This window comes from Odocoileus virginianus, chromosome X (genome assembly GCF_023699985.2).
Source record: "Odocoileus virginianus isolate 20LAN1187 ecotype Illinois chromosome X, Ovbor_1.2, whole genome shotgun sequence".
NCBI lineage: Eukaryota > Metazoa > Chordata > Mammalia > Artiodactyla > Cervidae > Odocoileus > Odocoileus virginianus.
Genome location: NC_069708.1, coordinates 8,088,378 through 8,108,250, shown reverse-complemented (window position 1 = coordinate 8,108,250; position 19,873 = coordinate 8,088,378). Strand labels below are relative to the sequence as shown.

General features: G+C 37.0%; 1 protein-coding gene across 7 annotated transcripts in view; it reads left to right on the top strand.

Moving 5' to 3' along the window:
• The window catches only part of DMD (dystrophin), a 2,261,655-nt gene that overhangs the window by 701,708 nt on the left and 1,540,074 nt on the right, over nt 1-19,873 (top strand). For all 7 annotated transcript variants that reach the window (XM_070462101.1, XM_070462106.1, XM_070462102.1 and 4 more), the window contains 2 exons: nt 16,408-16,596; nt 17,266-17,447. In XM_070462101.1, coding sequence (XP_070318202.1) covers nt 16,408-16,596; nt 17,266-17,447 — 371 coding nt within the window. The remainder of the gene's footprint in view (nt 1-16,407; nt 16,597-17,265; nt 17,448-19,873) is intronic.

The following is a 19,873-nucleotide window of genomic DNA, read 5'->3' as shown; positions in this document are numbered from 1 at the left end:
TTCGCTAAGTCACATCCAACTCTTTGCAACCCCATGGACTGCAGCTTGCCATGATCCTCTATCCTCCACTATCTCCCAGGTTTGCTCAGATTCATGTCCATTGAGTTGGTGATGCTATCTAACCATCTCATCCTCTGTCGTCCCCTTCTCCTCCTCCTCTCAATCTTTCCCAGCATCAGGGTCTTTTCCAATAAGTCAACTATTCGCATCAGGTGGCCAAAGTATTAGAGCTTCGACTTCAGCATCAGTCCTTACAATGAATATTCAAGGTCAGAGGTGCCCAGTAGTAAAATACTTATTTTTCAATAAAATGGGAGTGTCCCAGGAAATATTTCTTATTGCATAGAAGTGTTATACATATTTTTTTCAAAGAAAAAAAAACACAAATATTCCAAAAATGCTGAACATTTCTGTGTCAGCAATGGCTATGCATACTATGCTATTTCTCAGAGATTTACAAAAGCCGGAAAAAACACTTGATCTCTCCTTTCAAGGCAAATTTCTGTATTAATCGATGATTAAGAAAGGAACTACGCATGTAAATCCATGGCTGATTCATGTCAATGTATGGCAAAAACCACTACAATATTGTAAAGAAAGGAACTACATTATATAGGAAATTTGTGCTATGGAGAGTGCATTTCAAAAAAGAATGTTTGACAATATTCTCATGATCACGTGTCAGTTATGAGATCTTTAACATCTACATACAGAAACTTGAAAGTAGAAAAATTTTATTTAAAATATAAATGAAATGTTTTTGTGAGGTTCTGAATCCCTATTATAAATATAAACATGTTTTCATTTGATATTGCAAGGAGTCCTGATTTAGATGATATAAGATTAAATTGTTTTAGCTAAAAATTGTGTAATATCTAGTAGATTGGGTGCAAAATGAATAGGGGAGCTAAGTCAAATCAGTCCTCAAAATTGCTATGGAACAAATTGATTTAAAAAGTGGAATATACATCCCCAAGTGTTATTTTAATAAAGATGAACAATTTTCAGAGTTGAAGAGCATTATTGTAAGGTTTAGAAAAGGTCATGTAAGGATGAGATTTGAGCTGGAACTTAAAGGAGAATATGATTTAAGTATTGTGGGAAAGTGGTTTTATTTATTTATTTTACTATTCTGTGTCGGTAACAGAGAAATAAACAAGTAGGAAGGTAAGACATGAAAATTAATGATTCGTAGGTTTCCAAGCTGTGAAAGGGAGAATGGAGGAAAACATCTGAGACCATTAGATAATAGGGTATGAATTTGGGACTGTATTCTAAGAGTAAAATTACCCATGTTTATTGCATGTAATAGTAAGACACTCAGTAGAAACGTCACAACTATTCTCGAGTTGGATTGAAACAAGCTGAAGATAGACGAGAAGGAATCAATTTGGGGAGCATGTCATTAATGGCATCCTTGTGTTGTTTTAGCAGAGTTTCTTGCAGTGTCGGCCTTGAAATTCGGGGCCTGATCACGTTTTTGTGGCAGCGAGGTGGGTGGCGGTAGTATTTCCTTATGCTGCTGCTGAGCTGTGCGGTGTAGAATGTATAGCAGTGGCCTCGACCCTTTAGATGTCCTCAAAGTCAGCAGCACCCTCCACCCCCAGCAGTAATGATCCAGACTGCCTCCAGATACTGTCAGATGTCCCAGGAGGGCAGAATAATCTCCTGGTTGATGTCACTAGGAATGAAAAAGAAGTGAATGTGAAATAATTTGTGAAAGCTGTTGTTTGCCGGACAGCTTTCAACCAAACTGTTGAAGATAAAAGAACAAGTCATTTCAGTAATAACAGAATTTTTTTTTAGACTAAGGCACACATATATCTTTTAAAAAAATTATTTGACTGCTTTGGGTCTTAGTTGTGGCATGCTCGATCTTTCACTGTGGTGCATGGCCTTCTCTAGTTACGGCACTCGGACTCTAGAGCCCATGGGCTTGTTAGTTGCAGTGCACAGGCTTATAGCTGCTCCGAGGCATGTGGGATCTTACTTCCGCACCCAGAGATTGAACCTGTGTCCCCTGCATTGAAAGGCAGATTCTTAACCGCTGGACCCGCAGGGAAGTCCCCACATAGGTCTTTCTGACATACATTTTCTATGTCACACTCACTTGGGAATCTGTTTGGCATTCCTCCTCTTGTTTTCCACTGCCTCATTTTATAATATATACATATATACCCTTAAATCCTCTTATAGTATCTTCCCTAAATCTGACTTTTGAGTCTTTCATTCCAAGATGTGAAAGGAAATATTAGCACATCAAGAGACTGAAAACTTGTCAAAAGGTGTTACACCTTTTACTTCTCTCAAATACAGTGAGCCTTTGTCCACTCTTCTCAGTTCTCTAAACCTTCAGATTAAGAGCTTTAATTGTCAGTGAGACCCTGCAGTGTAAACCTTGAAGCAGGCACATTACTGTTAGGAGCCAGTGATAAAATGGATGAACTGCCCATTGCCCTCAGCTGACTAACCGACCTACAGGAGCAGGCCAGAGGACTGCTTCCAGCCTTTATTACTTGGCTTGAGGCAGAGGGCAGGATTTGTGGCTGATAATGAAATCTATCCAGAGTCTTCCCAGGGCTTAATATCATTTGCATTTTCCTTATAAATGTCAAGCTCTCAAGGCCTTAAACAAAGGATCTCTTTCTTCCCTTGAAGAGAACAGGGAGAAGAACAGTACGCTAAGGCAGTAGGTGCTTTCAATAGAAGTGAGGTGTGCCGTTTCTTCTCTCTTCTCTGCTGTGGAAAGATGCAATATCTTTAGTCTAACTGACTTATGAAAAATGCCCTAATATTAATATAAAGTAAGATGGAAAATTATTACCTGCCAGGCACTAGGAGACTCACTGTTTTATTCAACAAAGATCTAGTATGTTCTACTATTTGTCAGACACTGTAGTGAACAAAACAAACAGAACTCTATACCCATGGAGGTTACATTTAATGCACCATGAGGGTTTTTCTGAAAGATATACCACACCAACCCTCTAGGAACAAGGACAGGAGATGAAAAGCATGCAAATTAAATAAAGAGAAAACCCAAGGAATTTCAATGATATATATGCAAGGAGATGGCATAATTCAAGTAGCTGGTGTACCTAAAAGAAGTAGAAATAACCAGTGTATTTGAGGAAGTTACCTATTTAGCCAAAATATGTTGAATTAGGTTACAATTTTTTCAACCTAGAATCTAAGTAAAAGCAAACCCCCCTTTGTTGATGTTACTTTTTATTTCTGTATTCTGTGTTGTACAAAATAAGAACAATGAGGTAATGGCAGTGACTTTATAAAGGTTGGATGAAAGGATAATGCTGAATGTTGCTAAAAACTCTGTATATTATCTGTAAGCCTTACACACACTAAGTTAATATAATCATATCCATTTTCAGGTATGTACCCGGAGTCCGAAATGAAATAACTGTCAAGCACACACTGCTTATAAATTCTAGAGGCTCAGGAATTTGAAATGTTTAGCTGACTCTAAAGTGAGACCAAATTGAAGTTCCCTGAAGGCAGGCACTGGTTCTATGCACAGTGATGCCTTCGAGACTCTGCTGCACACAGGAGTGGAAGGGGGGCCTCGGAGGGCAGTGAGATTTTAGAAAAGGCTGGCTTGGACGTTCAGTGGAGTGGCAGAGCCACCTAGTAGGGTCAGTTCGAGGGGGAGAGGTTGATGGGAGAAGAGATAATTAACTGTTGGAAATTCTTGAGTCTGTAAACATAAGTGAGATTTCATATAGGAAGCAAATTATCCAGCAAAGGCAACTGCATGTTAAGGGTCTAAGTCAGTCTGACACCTGTTTTTTTGTACTTCAAAGTTTGATTGGAACACCTCCAGACTCATTCACTTTTGCGTTGTCTACATCTGCTTTTGTGCTGCAGTCTGCAGTGACAGAGCTGAGGAGGTGCAGCTGGCCTGCAGTGGGCTGCAATAGTGGAGGTATTCACTATCTGGCCCTTGACAGCAAAAGTTTAAGGTTTAAGCATCCTTGGATTAAGTAAGATTCTCCACTGAAATATGAAACGAGGAGGCTAGGATGAGTACAGCTCTAGTCAAGTTTGTGTATTTAGGTGAAATCTAATCTGATTACTTGTTGAACAAATGAATAAATAGCTAAGAATACTCTGATAAATAAAGCAAGAAGTTTTCAATGCTGCATGGGAACACATAATGGTTAATTTCCTTCATAGCTCACTGTTGAGCATTCTCTGTATGTTGTGGACTTCCCTGGTGGCTCAGACGGTATAGCGTCTGCCTGCAATGTGGGAGACGTGGGTTCGATCCCTGGGTTGGGAAGATCCCCTGGAGAAGGAAATGGCAACCCACTCTAGTATTCTTGCCTGGAAAATCCCACAGACATAGGAGCCTGGTAAGCTATGGTCCATGGGGTCACAAAGAGTCGGACACAACTGAGCGACTTCACTTTCTTTCTTTCTTTCTGTATGTTATAGTAAACTCTATTGACAGTAGTCTTTTGGGGGAAATGTTATTTATAACTTAGTGAAGTAAAAAAAAAAAACCAAAATAACAGTGAAGTGAAGTTGCTCAGTTGTGTCCGACTCTTTGCGACCCCATGGACTGTAGCCTACCAGGCTCCTCTGTCCATGGGATTTTCCAGGCAGTAGTACTGGAGTGGATTGCCATTTCCTTCTCCAACTTAAACTTTATTTATAACTTAAACTTTATATAAATTTTATATAATTTATATATATAAATATATACAAGCTTGGAAAATAATGAGCACATTTAAAAAAATTTTGGTAAGTAAAAATCATTTGCCTAAAGCAATATGCTTATGAATTCTTTTCAACTCAGTATCATCCAGTGAGTCATATTTGTTTTAGATATTTATAAAAGACTGATTAAAATAAGTAAAACTTGATATATTTGCATTAGGCCTACTTTAAAGTAGGTAGGATCGAGTTGAGGAAAATAACATTAGAAATTGATTTGGTCTTCTTAGACATTTTGTAGCTGTCTTATTTTAAAATTACTTTTAGAAAATCCCTGATTGTTTGAATTCCCAGCTTATATGAATTCCAACCAAATATTGACTTTTAAAATTATTGAAACATACCAAAAAATATCACAGAGTTCATCTTCCTTCTTTGGAATCTGTGGATCTTATAATATTCCTCCAGCCCCTCAGAATGACGAGAAGGAATGTAGGGAGTCTGATTTGTCCTCAAGCATCTTTTGGTGTGAGCTCAAGTTTCCTCATCTGGAAAATGGGCCCCTCTTTGGATGATTGTAAGAGTTATATGATTTAATGTGTGCAAAAAAATAACTACACTGGAAATCCTTCATGAACTACCAAGTTAATTTTGGAGAAAGTTGTTTCACATAGTTGTTTATTGATATTTATCCAAAAATTTATTGTAAACTTTATTTTTTTAAATGATATCTTCCTTATTGGGTATTTTGTTTTGTTTATTTGGGTATTTTATTAGGTATTTTGTTTCTATGTAAATCCTTTGTTATTGATTTCTAAACTTCCTTAGGCTTAAGAGACTTTGCCACAGAAAAGGAATTAATGAACACATAAATTATTAAAAGAAATATTGGGAAGAAGTACATACATGTTTTTTTTTAATGTCTTTTATCAGGTTGAGGAAGTTCTTTACTATTCCGAGACTGTTCTGTGTTTTTGTCATGAAAGGGTGTTGGAAATTGTTGAATGTTTTTTCTACATACATCAGTAGAGATGATCATCTGTTTTTTTCCCCCTTTATTTTATCATTACGATGTATTACATTTTTTTTAAATGGAGTAGAGTAGATTTACAATGTGTTAGTTTCAACGTGTACAATAAAGTGGGTCAGTTAGACATGCATATATATCTATTTGTCTAAGATTCTTTTCCCTTATATGTTATTACAAAATGTTGAGTACAGTTCCCTGTGCTGTACAGTTGGTGCTTGTTGGTTATCTGATTTCTAGGTAGTAGTGTGTATGTTAATCTCAGATTTAAAATCATGGATATATGCTACCATGATGCTCCTATTTTTTAAAACATGATAGTTGGTTTGTTGTTGTTCAGTCACTTAGCAGTATCCGACTATTTGCAACCCCATGTACTAGAGCCTGCCAGGCTTCCCTGTCCTTCCCCATCTCCCAGAACTCAAACTCATTTACATTGAGTCGGTGATGCCATCCAACCGTCTCATCCTCTGTCGTCTCCTTCTCCTCCTTTTTTTTTTTTTTTGTTTATTTTTTATTTATTTTTTTCCATTTATTTTTATTAGTTGGAGGCTAATTACAACATTGCAGTGGTTTTTGTCATACATTGAAATGAATTAGCCATGGATTTACATGTATTCCCCGTCCCGGTCCCCCCTCCCACTCCTTCTGCTCCTGCCTTCAATCTTTCCCAGGATCACAGTCTTTCCCAATGAGTCAGCTGTTTGCATCAGGTGGTCAAAGTATTGGAGTTTCAGCTTCAGCATCAGTCCTTCCAATGAATATTCAGGACTGATTTCCTTTAGGATGGACTGGTTGGATCTCCTTGCTGTCCAAGGGACTCTCAAAAGTCTTCTCCAACACCACGGTTCAAAAGCATCTGTTCTTTGGTGCTCAGCCTTCTTTATGGTCTGTCTTTCACATCCATACATGACTACTAAAAACACCATAGCTTTAACTAGACAGACCTAGTTGTAATGTCTAGGTCTCTGCTAGTAATGTCTCTGCTTTTTATAATGCTGTCTATTGTGATAGCTTTCCTTCCAAGGAGCAAGCATCTTTTAATTTCATGGGTGCAGTCACCATCTGCAGTGATTTGGGAGCCCCCAAAATAAAGTCTCTCACTGTTTCCATTGTCTCCCCATCAATTTGCCATGAAGTGATGGGACCTGATGGCATGATCTTAGATTTTTGAATGTTGAATTTTAAGCCAACTTGTTCACTCTCCTCCTTCACCTTCATCAAGAGGTTCTTTAGTTCCTCTTCATTTTCTGCCATAAGGGTGGTGTCATCTACGTATCTGAGATTGTTGATATTTCTTCCATCAGTCTTGATTCCAGCTTGTGCTTCATCCAACCTGGCATTTCATATGATGTACTCTGTGTTTAAATTAAATAAACCGGGTGACAATTTACAGCCTTGATATACTTGTTTCCCTATTTTGAACCAGTCCATTGTTCCATATCCAATTCTAACTGTTGTTTCTTGACCTGCATACAGGTTTCACACGAGGCAGGTAAGGTGGTCAAGTATTTCCATCTCTAAGAATTTTCCAGTTTGTTGTGATCCACACAGTCAAAGGCGTTAGTGTGGTCAATGAAGCAGAAGTAGATGTTTTTCTGAAATTCTCTTGCTTTTTCTATGATCCAACAGATGTTGGCAATTTGATCTCTGGTTCCTCTGCCTTTTCTAAATCCAGCTTGAACATCTGGAAGTTCTTGGTTCACATACTGTTGAAGCCTAACTTGGAGAATTTTGAGCATTACTTTGCATGTGAAACGAGTTGGTTAAAACATATTTTATATGAGACCATAAATTAGAAGAACAAACAAGTTTTAATGATAAATGATTGATAAATAAAAATCAACTACCCAAAACAATTTAATTCACTGAATATTTGTTAGTTATTTTTGTCCTGTCTCTGCCATTACATGTGGAGGCAGGGTCTCTGTTTTCATAGAATATAAGGGCTTGTGTAGTATCTAAAGGCACATACTGTATTCTATACTTGAAGGTTGCTAAAAGAGTAGATCTTAAATGTCTTCACCACAGAAAGAGATATGGTAATTATGTTACATGATGGAGGAATTAGCTAAAGCTATAGTGCAATATAGGCTTCCCTGGTGGAGCAGTGGTAAAGAATCCTCCTGCCAATGCAGGAGACATGGGTTCGATCCCTGAGTTAGCAAGATCCACTGGAGAAGGAAATGGCAACCCAATCCAGTATTCTTGCCTGGGAAATCCCTTGAACAGAGGAGCCTAGTGGGCTACTGTCCACAAGGTCACAAACAGTAGGACATGACTGAGCACGCACACACATAGTAGAGTATGGAAGTGCATCAGCTCAACACACTGTACACCTTAAACTTACAGAATATTCTGGATCAATTACGTCTCCACTAATTGGAAAAAATGAAAGGTGTATGGACTGAAAAATGATGAAGGAACATGAACTATGGCCTTCACTGAGAGTGTGTTTTTCAGATGTATTATCAGACACACATAGGATTTTACTGTAGAAAATGTATTTTAGAATCATATATTAGCTCTTATAAATATCTATGTTTTTATGGTAAAGTCTCATCTCCTAGAAACTTAGGACTTGGTAGTGTATTAGAGGGGCTGTGGATTTTTATGGAGGCAACCAAGACACAATTTAGTGATAGATTATCTATGAAATCAGTTTATTTCTGTTTCAGAACTGTTTATCTTAACTGGCTAGATGAGGGTGATCCAGGCTTCACAGGAGAACCCTGATCATCCAGGGACTGAGGTCCTTTTGTCTTGTTGCTGTCATCCCCTAGCTACCACCTGCATCCCCATGATCAGGGATAGCTCACCCCACGTCTGCGTCATGGTCTGCGGGAAGTAGAAAAGGGCCAAAAGGAGAATATATCTGCTCTCCTCAGGTCTTGACTAAGAAGTCACACACATCCTAGCACTCTGGCCAATATTTGGTGACATGCCACATCTAATTAGAGGAGAGGCTGGGAACTGCAGTTTATATTCCGGGTAGCCAAAGAGTCCCCTCAACTGTCTGTGACTATAAAAACAAAAGTGGAGAAGGACAGATATTGAAGGACTAGCAGTCTTTGCAGTGGCTAGTTTTCTCTAGGTACCAAGGTGAACACTTTAGATTCCAGATCCATTTTTAAAATAGGTTTTGGGATGAGTTTTTTTAAATCTCATGTATCTAACACACATGTCTGTACAGTTGATATACTGTTCTTAGACAGAACGTCTAAGCATGACACTGCATTTCTGTGAGACAGTCTGTAATGGCGAACAATATCAAGTATGCTGATATTGAAAATCACAGACAAGTAATAGTAACTGTAGAGTGTATAGGGGTCAAGGAGTGGATGTGGCACTTGCCTTCTTATGGGAAATACTGATATCAGCTTTACTTTTTGCTCAGCTTCCTCCATCTTATAAAAGAGAGTCTGCTTCACCACCTGGGCTGTGTCCTATGGTTGCCTTTCTGCTGTCCCCATCTTCTGTATGAATTTGGTGTCTGTGTCTTGAAGACATCATTTTGAACTTGACATCTGATTTCTGATTCACCAAAATAATGGGGTCCAGGTGTTTTCTTAGTAGTTTCAAAACCATTGACTGTGAATTTGTAGAAATGAACACAAGAAAAAAATAGTTTTTTTAAAAGGCAAAGTTGCTCAGCTGAACTGTGCTCTGAATAGAAATAACTTTGGTCAACTTATCAACTCCTTTTACCTTTCTTTAAATGGACCCATCTTGGGTGGGGGGTTTAGGGGAAAATGGATGCATGCATGTGTATGGCCGAGTCCCTTCTCTGTTCACCTGAAACTATCACAGCGTTGTCTTTTAATTGGCTATACCCCAATACAAAGTAATCTAAAAAATATAAATAAATGGACGCATCTTATATACTTGGCATATGATAGCTTGCAATACAGTTACTATAGTAATTTGAAATTAAAATCCTTCTCAGGTGATGAAGGAGATTTGAATTAGAATGGCAGTTCAATGAATTTATGAACTTGGAATATCACTTCATCTAATCATTTTACTTACTTTTATTGATACAATTAACATATAACATCATATTAGTTTCAGATGTATAGCATACTTGTGATCTATGTATATATTGCAAAATGATCATCACATTAAGTCTAGTTAACATCTATTGCCACTCTTAGCTATAAATACATTTTTATTTCAGTTTAAATGTTATACTAGGATATCAGCTTCTTAGGTGGCACTAGTGGTAAGGAACCCACCTGCCAATACAGAGGCATAAAAGATGTGGGTTCGATCCCTAGGTTGAGAAGATCCCCTGGAGGAGGGCATGGCAACCCACTCCAGTATTCTTTCCTGGAGAATTCCCATAGACAGAGGAGCCTGGTGGGCTACAGTCCATAGGGTTGCAAAAATTTGAACAGAACTGAGTGACTGAGCAGACAGCACATAGTAGGATATTTTGCAAAAGCACCGTTTCAAAAATTCTGTTTCTTCATAGTAGATATTTACCAAATTGTGCTAAAGATGTGTGTTTTAGAGTCTGAAAAACCTAGTTTTAAATACTAGATCAGTCAGTTACCTTTGTGACCAATTTTTCTGCTCCCGTTTCCTCATCCTGCTATTTTCTGTCATCCTGACCTGTTGTGGTGAAAAATGATAGAATGCACATTAAGTGCTTAGCAAATTGACTGACACTAAGTGCCCAATAAATAATGGCAGCTGTTGTTCTTGCTATTATAGATGTGGTTGTTGTTGTTGTGATTGTTGTTTTAATATTGCCATACAGTAGGCCATAATTTTTCCTAAATCCTCATTAGAGCTTAACTTTGAACTGAATTTCAGGCACAAGCAATATTAAAAATTACCTATTTCTGGTATCATTAGACTGAATGTCATGTACAGTGTTGCATGATGGATTAATTCCTCATAAATCACTTCTGTAATCATTTTTCATACTTTGAATAATACCCTGGTTTACATGTTATATCTCAGAGGAAACACAGTGGAAATGTGGAAAGAATATTTGCAGATACTAATCCTGGTTCCTCTGAACTGTTCCTCTATTATTTAGTAAAAGAACCACTTGGTTATCCTTCTGTAATCCTTTAGCTTTCAAATAATCTTTCACTGAAGGATAAAAAGATTATAGAATACACCAAACAATTCACCATTCATGCACTAACTTGAGACTCTATAAAAAAGAAGTATGACACATTTAAAGGAGCTAAGTGATAACATTTTCAAATATTCTTGAAGCATTTATACATTCAAGAACAATAAAACTGTTTTTTATCCAGGTTAAAACTCATAGCACATTTTAAGGTTGAATTTGGGGAAGTTGCCAAAATAGATGAGTTTCAACAGAAATATAAAACCACTCAGTGATAGATTGTGCCCTCTGGAAGAGTCCCAGCTATTTTTCTAAGAGCTTTGTGGTTTGCTGGGTTGCTGGTTTCACTACCTATATGTTGCCATTTGATGACTTATCTCAGTTTGAATTGCCAAAATCATGCTTCTAAAAATACACACAGCTCATTCAACTGTGTTTCCTCATAAAAACCATTTGCCGTTTCAATGAACGTTGGTCCCCAAATACAGGCATCACAGAGCATTTCTTGGAAACCAGAATATGCTGAGCATTTTATATGCCTCATCACATATACTGTTTTAAGCAGTCCTATGGAGATATAGTTTTATTTTCTTTGTTTTGCAGATGGGGAAACTGAGACACAGAGAAGTTAGGTAACTTGCCCAAGGTCAGATAGATAATAAACTGGATTTAAAAAAAAAAATCTACGTCTGGAGTAGTTTCAGGGCTATCCCTCTCCATTTTATTATGACAATTTCTGTCACTGGAAATGAGTTTCCAGACATTTGTCCTGGATATCGCAGGACTAATACATATACCCATTTGTCTTCCCTCATTACTTTACTTTTCCCCTCTCTACTCCTTCACCTTTATGCATTAGCAACATCTTCAAGGAACATAGTTGACAATATCTAGTAATTCTTCATGCAAAAGGGTAGTAATTAAGCCTCTGGAGCATATGGATAATGTTGAATAAATTTTAGTGTTCCTAATTTTGAAAACAAGTAGAATTGTTTCATCCATTCATTGTTATGCCTCTCATCTGAATCATTATTTGCCCAATGTACTGTGGAGAAACATAAACTACTGTTATAAAGATGGAAATTAAAATAAGATCAAAGCATAGGGAAGAAATTAGTTCTAGTTGATGATACTGGCACTTCCATTCATGAAATGATGGGTATCTCTTTCTTACGCATCACTCTTTTTTTTTTAATACAAAACAAAGATCAAGCTTCCTAAAAAGAAAAATTCTTTACTGTAATATGTATGAATTAGCCACAGGCTAAGGTCAAATATGTAACAGTATGACAATGAGTACATATTTTGAGAAACTAAAACCAAAAGCACAAGCCTCTCTGTGTGTCCTTGTTTGTTTCAAAATTCTGTTTTAAAGATGAATGTAAAGATGTTCTTCCAAGGGTTTTATTGCAAATGTGCAAATGTGGAATTCAGCAAATTTCTTCTTTCATGGGATTTACTTGTACTGAAATTCTAGAATAATTTCCAGTTTTGTTCCATGAACTATAAAAATTTTTTTCATCATGATGCAGAACATGCTTACATATACATTTAATAGACATATATATATATATATATATATGCATACTTGAAACAAAATCACACAACAGTCTAGTCCTTAATATAAATGACACAGACTGGTATTTTTTTCTTTTTATTTTTAAATAGAATATTCCTGGTCATCCCCACTGAAATGATTAAAAAATCACTGATGGATCACAACTTACAAATTTGAAAAACAGTGGTCTAGACAAAGAAAAAATTATTTACAGCCTAACTGACAGTTTTGACCATAATCAAGTATATATGTAGAATTGATTTTTGGATATAAATAATGAGTTATTTGTGTAATTTCACACAGCTTATCTGTTTGAATTTAGCTTTAATATGGCTGTCTTTGCAAAGTTTTTGTTTTATGAATATCCTCAGACAAAACTTTTAGATTCAGAATTTATGAGTGCTAGACAGCATGTCCTTGAGTATAAAGATTTGCCTTCTAAAATTTTCTCCAAAAATTCAAGCCTCTGTAAATATCAGTAAATCATGAAGTGTTTACTTTTTTAATCTAAATTGTTCAGTGGTAAAATATAGTGTTGTGTTACTTGAGTAATAGTGTCATTTGCAATTTATCATTTGCAGAAGATTATTTGAACTCAAGATTGTTAATAATTTTTAGAACTTTTAAATAGGAGCTAGGTTGAGTTTCCAGTTTCAGAAAGGTTTCATTTAATTGATGTTTACTCTTAGATGTTTCCTGGGTCATTTTTTAAATAGGAATTTTCTGGCCCTTGAAATTTGAACAGTGATTCAAGAAGGTAACCTTGGAGAAGGCTGTGTTTCCAAATGGTTCTTATGTGTAGAAGAATCTAATAATAATTAGATCTATCAGCTACTGTATTGGGTTCTTACGCAGGTTCAGGCATTCTGCCAAACACTTTATATACTCTCCTTTAATTCTTACAGCAGTCTTAGGAAAGTATTATATTGTTGTTCTCATTTTACATAGGAGGAAGCTAAGGCTAATGATGCAGTTAAGCAACTACCAGGGTGACAAGACCTCAGCTGCAAGTCAAGATCCAAAAACTGATTGACTTCCAGAGTCCTTGGGTTTTATAACCACTTTCTACTATTCATAATAAATGTTCTGTCTCTTCTCACCTATAACCCAGGGAAGACACACTATCCAGGATTTGATTGTACTTTTCCCCCACCTACACCCAGGGCTACTGATTTGTATAGTGCAGTGAAAAATAAAATTTGGAGCCCCTTGTTCAAAAAAGCAGGAAGGAAAGTGCTGTTCAAATGACCAAAATATAAAGCTGTTTCCTTTATTCTATGGTCTTTCTCTCAACTTGCCATTGTGTTTTTTATTTGCTATTCAACATCATACTGAGTAAAGAAAATTAAATTTTAAAGTATTAGCATGAGTTTTACTGCCCATTGTTACATTGTGCAATTGCAGTTGTAAATGCAAATATAAGATCATTTAACTTAAGCGGAATCACCAGCATTGCACAATTTGTATTTCAGAGCTTATATATGCATCTGTATTTCATTCTTAACGTGAAAACGTACAACTAACTCAGATATGTTTATTTCACTCCTTGATAGGTGCACTTTCTACTTATGTTCCATGCCTTCATCTTACTGATAAGTAAGGAAGGAGTTGAAAGGAAAGGAATCATCTTGCCTTATCTTTCCCTTTCTTTCTCCGTCATTGGTTGTAGCATAAATGGTTGGCTAACACAGGAAAGAAATATGAGTGTGAAAGGATATGATTGGGTTCATTGGTTGTTTTTGGTTTTTTAGCATTACTTTCTTTCTGCATTGGAAGATAGTTTTGGTTCAAACAGAAACCATGATTTCCTGAGGCTGTCAATGCCATCCCTCATTCAGTCATAGACATTTGCACTCAATGGGAGTCTGCTCAGCTCCCACATATCATGGGTCCACCAGAATTCTAGGCTCACAGGACACCAGAAACACTATATGCAAATGGGGAAGACACACATAATGTACCTGTCTCCTCTGCTCATATGCATACTTTATCGCTTCACTGAACTTAGAAAGCCCAAGTTCAAGGATAGAATTATTAAGAATTTTAAGGCAGCAATGTCAAGAAGCAGATAAAACAAGCAAGGGATCCTTTGAACATTGTAAAACTGCTCAGGTCTTCCAACCATGAGGCTATTTCTGTCTACATCATTTCCCAGGCTATCTTTTTGTGACTTTTTTCCTCCTACTGATGACTTTTAATTTATTATTTATATTATTTGGGGGTAGAGGGAAGGAATACATCATGGAGGTTGTTCTAACCCCTAAGACCTCCAGAACTTGCCTTGACCTTGGGGAGGGCCCATGCGACTACCTCTCTTGTGACACTTATATTCTGTTTGAGATCCTGAAGTTGGATAATTTTGACTTAACAGGCTGACATATTGTGCCAGTTCTCTAGAAACAGATACAGAATGCATCCTTTGATGAAAATAATACACCAAAGACTGCCTCTATGCTTTTTCATTCTAAAGGATTTAATAGTTCAAGAAATTTATCATATTAAAATTTCAAAATTGAAGCATTTATCAGAAGAGCACAATTAAGTTGGTGCTGGCAGCTCAGTGGGAAAAGGCCCAGAATTGCTAGGGACTAGAAATTCAAGGCAGACGTGGCAGAGAAGAACCATCAGAAGGAAGCATTTTCTCTAGGCAAGATCATGACCTCCCTCCCCCCACAAGTAGCTTCTTGTGGTTCTACACTGCCATTTGTTTCCTTTGCAAAATCCCACTTGTCAGGGCCCAGTGCTTGCTTGCTATCTATAGGGTGTTCAGAAGATTCCTCTCCAAGTATTTTTCCAGTGTTTTTGCCCTGACTACTTTATTTGCCTATGTCCCTTACCTCAGCAGGAAACCCTCTTGGGTGTGGTCCTCCTCAGGATTTCTAAAGCCCAACCACCTACCATGCATGTGCTTGACCTCAAGAAAAATTTATGCAGATGCTCCTGTTTGTTCTGATTTTTTAATATTGATAATTGCCTTAAGGTTAAAGCAGCAGGTACATAGGTTATCCCAAGAGCTGTCTCCTATCACTTGGTAGTACTGGTTCCATAGCTCCTCAGTCTGCGCAAGCACACAGCCAGGTTTAGAGGTCACTATTCCATTCTGTCAAATACCGTCTGCTCTATAGATCTCTTGAGGTCTCCATTGCTTGGCTAGAGGTGGCGGAAGGTATAGACATGCATTGCTCTCCAGAGGAATCCTTTCTCACCAGATTTCTTCAGTCAGTCTCCTTGCTTCCTCTTATATACTTTAGAGTTTGGTAGTAGATGAAGGAGGGTAGGACAGTTTTGTGGTCTCTTCTTAGCAATTCCTTCATAGGCGGCCTGGATCTTAGCTTCAGAATTATGAACACTTTGTAACCAGGGTTTTCAGCTTTAGGATCCCAGGAGAAATTACAACTGTTGAGAATCTCAGCTGACATCCTGCTAAATAAATTTGATAGCTAATACTTTATATTTTGCTTTGCCTAAGATAATGTCTTATTATTTAAACCATGACCTTCTGGAAATAAAGGCTTAATTCATAGAAGTCATTCTACCTTTAGAAGTTTCAGATGTATGAATGAAGTATTTTTTTTTAATTATACCTTTCCCTCACTTATTTTCTTATTGATAACTTTTCTGGTCTGGAGACTTTCAGAAATATTTCATTAGGAGCTCTTAGGAAGAGATGTTTCCTTTACCATCATTGTGAAAATTACATAAATATAATACCAATAATGTATATATAGAGGACTCAAAATGTGAATTAAAAAGTTTGCCTATGGATGAAAATCTGTGGCATTTAACATTAAGAGATAATGTACCAAATCACTCCTTATAGTAATCTGGAGAATTTTAATCAAATATTAATTTGAAGTGGATTCCAATGGCCATTTGAGAATCTGTGTATGTGAGGATGTTAAAATGCAGGCTCATTATTGTGTATGTCTGCTGTTCATGTCTCTAATAATGCAAGTGGACGTTTCTAGCATTTTAAATATTTCATTCGATTTATCATTTAATGTATTGGAACAGCCTGCAAAGATGCTAATTATATAACACCCAATTTGTTTTATTGTTCAGCGTTTGGAAGCTCCTGAAGACAAGTCATTTGGCAGTCCATTGATGGAGACTGAAGTAAACCTGGACAGTTACCAGACAGCTTTAGAAGAAGTACTCTCATGGCTCCTTTCAGCCGAGGACACATTGCAAGCACAAGGAGAGATTTCTAATGATGTAGAAGAAGTGAAAGAACAGTTTCATACTCACGAGGTAAAAGCAAAACATTGATTAATGAAATAGGGCAGATGACATAATGATCATTCCCTCTGTTTTCCTCAGTTACTCTATAAGATCCTTGTATTCTGGTAATTTAGTGTTTGTTTTGAGATGGAAGCAAGATAAATGTTCATGCATTTGGCTTTCCAGTAGGCGGCTTTGGAAGTTTTCCTTTGGAGAATAACACTCTGAAGGTGCTGAGACTTGATTTCGCCAGTGGCTCCTATAGGAATATGAAAGGCCAGTCCCTTTGTCTTGGGTCAAGGTCAATGCTGAGATAGAACTTACACTCCAGAGTACCTAGGGGATATCAGGCTGCACTGCCCCCTCAGTCGGAGATTTTTCCTGGGATGACGCACTTACTTGGCCTCCTCCCCTTCCGTTTCCTGTTTCCTGTTGCTTCTGCTCCCTTGCAAATCTCCCCAGGGATCTCTTTCTTGATAAATCACTAGCATATAAGTCCTGGTCTCAGGCTCTGCTTCTTCAGAAGGTGACCTAAGCTACTAGTATCCATTAATTCATATTATAAATAGTATTGGATTTACTTTTACTGGGAATAAACTTTAACTGGGCTACAAATTTAAAATTGCAAAAAAATGAGAGATTCAAAACCATAATGATTTCCATAATATGTCAACTCTTATCACCTTCTTTCTTTGTCAGGGATACATGATGGATTTGACATCCCATCAGGGACGGGTTGGCAATGTTCTCCAATTGGGGAGTCAGCTGATTGGGTCAGGGAAATTATCAGAAGATGAAGAAACTGAAGTCCAAGAACAAATGAATCTTCTAAATTCAAGATGGGAATGCCTCAGGGTAGCTAGCATGGAGAAACAAAGCAAGTAAGTCTGTTTTTAATTTCTATAAATAGCAAGTTTGGGAGTCTTAATAGTGTCTTGATGCAGTCCCTTGCTTAAGTTAGGATTCTCAGTTTTTTCCTGAAGTACGCATCTCTTCTTCAGGGGCATTTTGGTTAGGTTTTCATGTCCATTACATTGTGGGTTTCACTTTTGTAATTGAAGTGGAGCTATTGGAGAGAAAGACCACTATCTATAGAACTATACTTTAAAGGTCGCTGAATTTGTTGTTATAGTTAATATTTTCCAAGATTTCCCCTAAAATTAAAATGTGAATATAGACGGCATGGAAGTTTGCACAGGAAATCATGCACATAAAATCACATATTAGGTACAGTTGACAGGAAACTTCTCTTCTGAAGGAAAAGCTCTTGAAATATTTAACAGTTTTTCACATGTTTATGGAAATCCTCTTGAAAAAAGTTTCTCGTCTGTATCTGGAAATCCTTCTTCAAGTACTTGCATGTGAATTATCTTAAAGTGTATATTGACTTAATAAAAAAATGTTGAGACATTTTTGAAAATGGTATATTTCTTGTAAAGGTAACAAGTGGATCTCATCGTTTTAGATGTGCTGCTTTGATTTATTTTGTTAGGTGTGTGTATTCATGTAGAGCTTATTGAGACAAGTTGATTTATTTTTAAATGAAAAGAAATGAAGTGCCAACTGTGGATTTGAATACATTAAGCTAAAGAAATTGTCCAAGTGTCTTAAGTTTACTTAGCTATTATTTATGAAGATTAAATCCTTTAAAAGAGGACCAAAGAAACTCATTGGGTATGCTGGGAGGATTGTTATTCTAGTACTAAATTATAGTGTGATAATAGGGAGGGGAAAAGCACATTTTTAAGCTCATGTATTTTGAACAAATACATAAAGCATATATAAGATAGAGTTTTCACAAATATTGGTATTCACAGCCAGGAGATACTGGTCTATACATATTGACGTTTTCCCCAGCTGTGATCATTTGGAGTATTGCAACAAATTCTAGAGGTGAGAAGTATAATGGCTGTATTATAACTATTAACTCTACTCCCACCCATGCCTGGGCTTCCCTGATAGTTCAGTTGGTAAAGAATCTGCCTGCAATGCGGAAGACCCCAGTTCAATTCCTGTGTCAGGAAGATCCACTGGAGAAGGGATAGGCTACCCACTCTGGTATTCTTGGGCTTTTCTTGTGGCTCAGATGGTAGAGAATCTGCCTGCAATACAGGAGACCTGGGTTCGATCCCTGGGGTTGGGAAGATCCCCTGGAGAAGGGAAAGGCTACCCACTCCAGTATTCTAGCCTAGAGTCACAGGGAGTCAGACACAACTGAGGGACTTTCACTTTCACTTTCTGCCCATGCCCAAGGCTTAAACTAGTTTAAGCCACCCATTTTTCATCACAGATCATAAGATAGAGAGCCTCCTACTTGTGGTCATATGCCAGCATTCTTCAGGTCACGGCTTTGGTTTGCACCCATTTGTGCAACTTAAACAGAGTAACCTCAGGTAAAATTTGCAAGTCTTTAAAATCCCAGCTCCTGCTTTACTGCATATCCCATAGTGGTACCACTGTCTTTTCCTTCGTGCTTTCTGTTTTCCCATCTTCTTCTGAAGGCTAAATACGTTCTTGTTCCTTTCTCTTTTTTCAATAGGGCTAACAATATGGGATTAATTATTCATACAATTAATTGCATCTTCAGACTTAGTGGAGAAAAGGTGGATTCAGCCTACAATTAAAACCCCAAGTTTTTAATCTGCTATTATACCATTTAAAAATTGGTTAATTGTTTTAAACAATACCTTGTTAAAGAGGTATCTACGATTAAATGATGAATGACAGCACACATACGTACATGGATGAGACCATGTACACACACATGTGTGTGTGTAATTTGCTCACACCCATCCCACTGGAGGATGAGAAACCTAAAATGGCAATATTACTAAGCTAAGATTGACATAAAAATAGTTTGTCCTTAGAGAAGGTTTGTATTTAAGCTTTTAGTATGATTAACAAGAAGATAAGGGCAGCCTCTTAGCTGGCATAGCTTTTGCTAAAACATAGTTTTTAAAATGAGACACTAATGTGTCAATGCTTGTAGCATATCTACTAGTCTGGACAATTTGTTGAGGTACACATACACAAAGTATTATTTAAGACAAGCAAATTCAGAAATCTCTTGTAAGTTTGTAAATAATAGTCTTACATACCACATTCACTAACTTTGTGGATTTTCATGCATAAAATTCTAAAGGTGATTAGCCATTATGCAAACTATCCTGGACCTGAATTTTGATAGATTTTTTTAGAGGAAACAAAAAGCTGATTATCACAATAGGATATTGTCAATATTAAAAAAAATAATTTTAGGTTCGTTTTAATCCTTTAATACATTGCTACCTGTTCAGTTTATACTTTC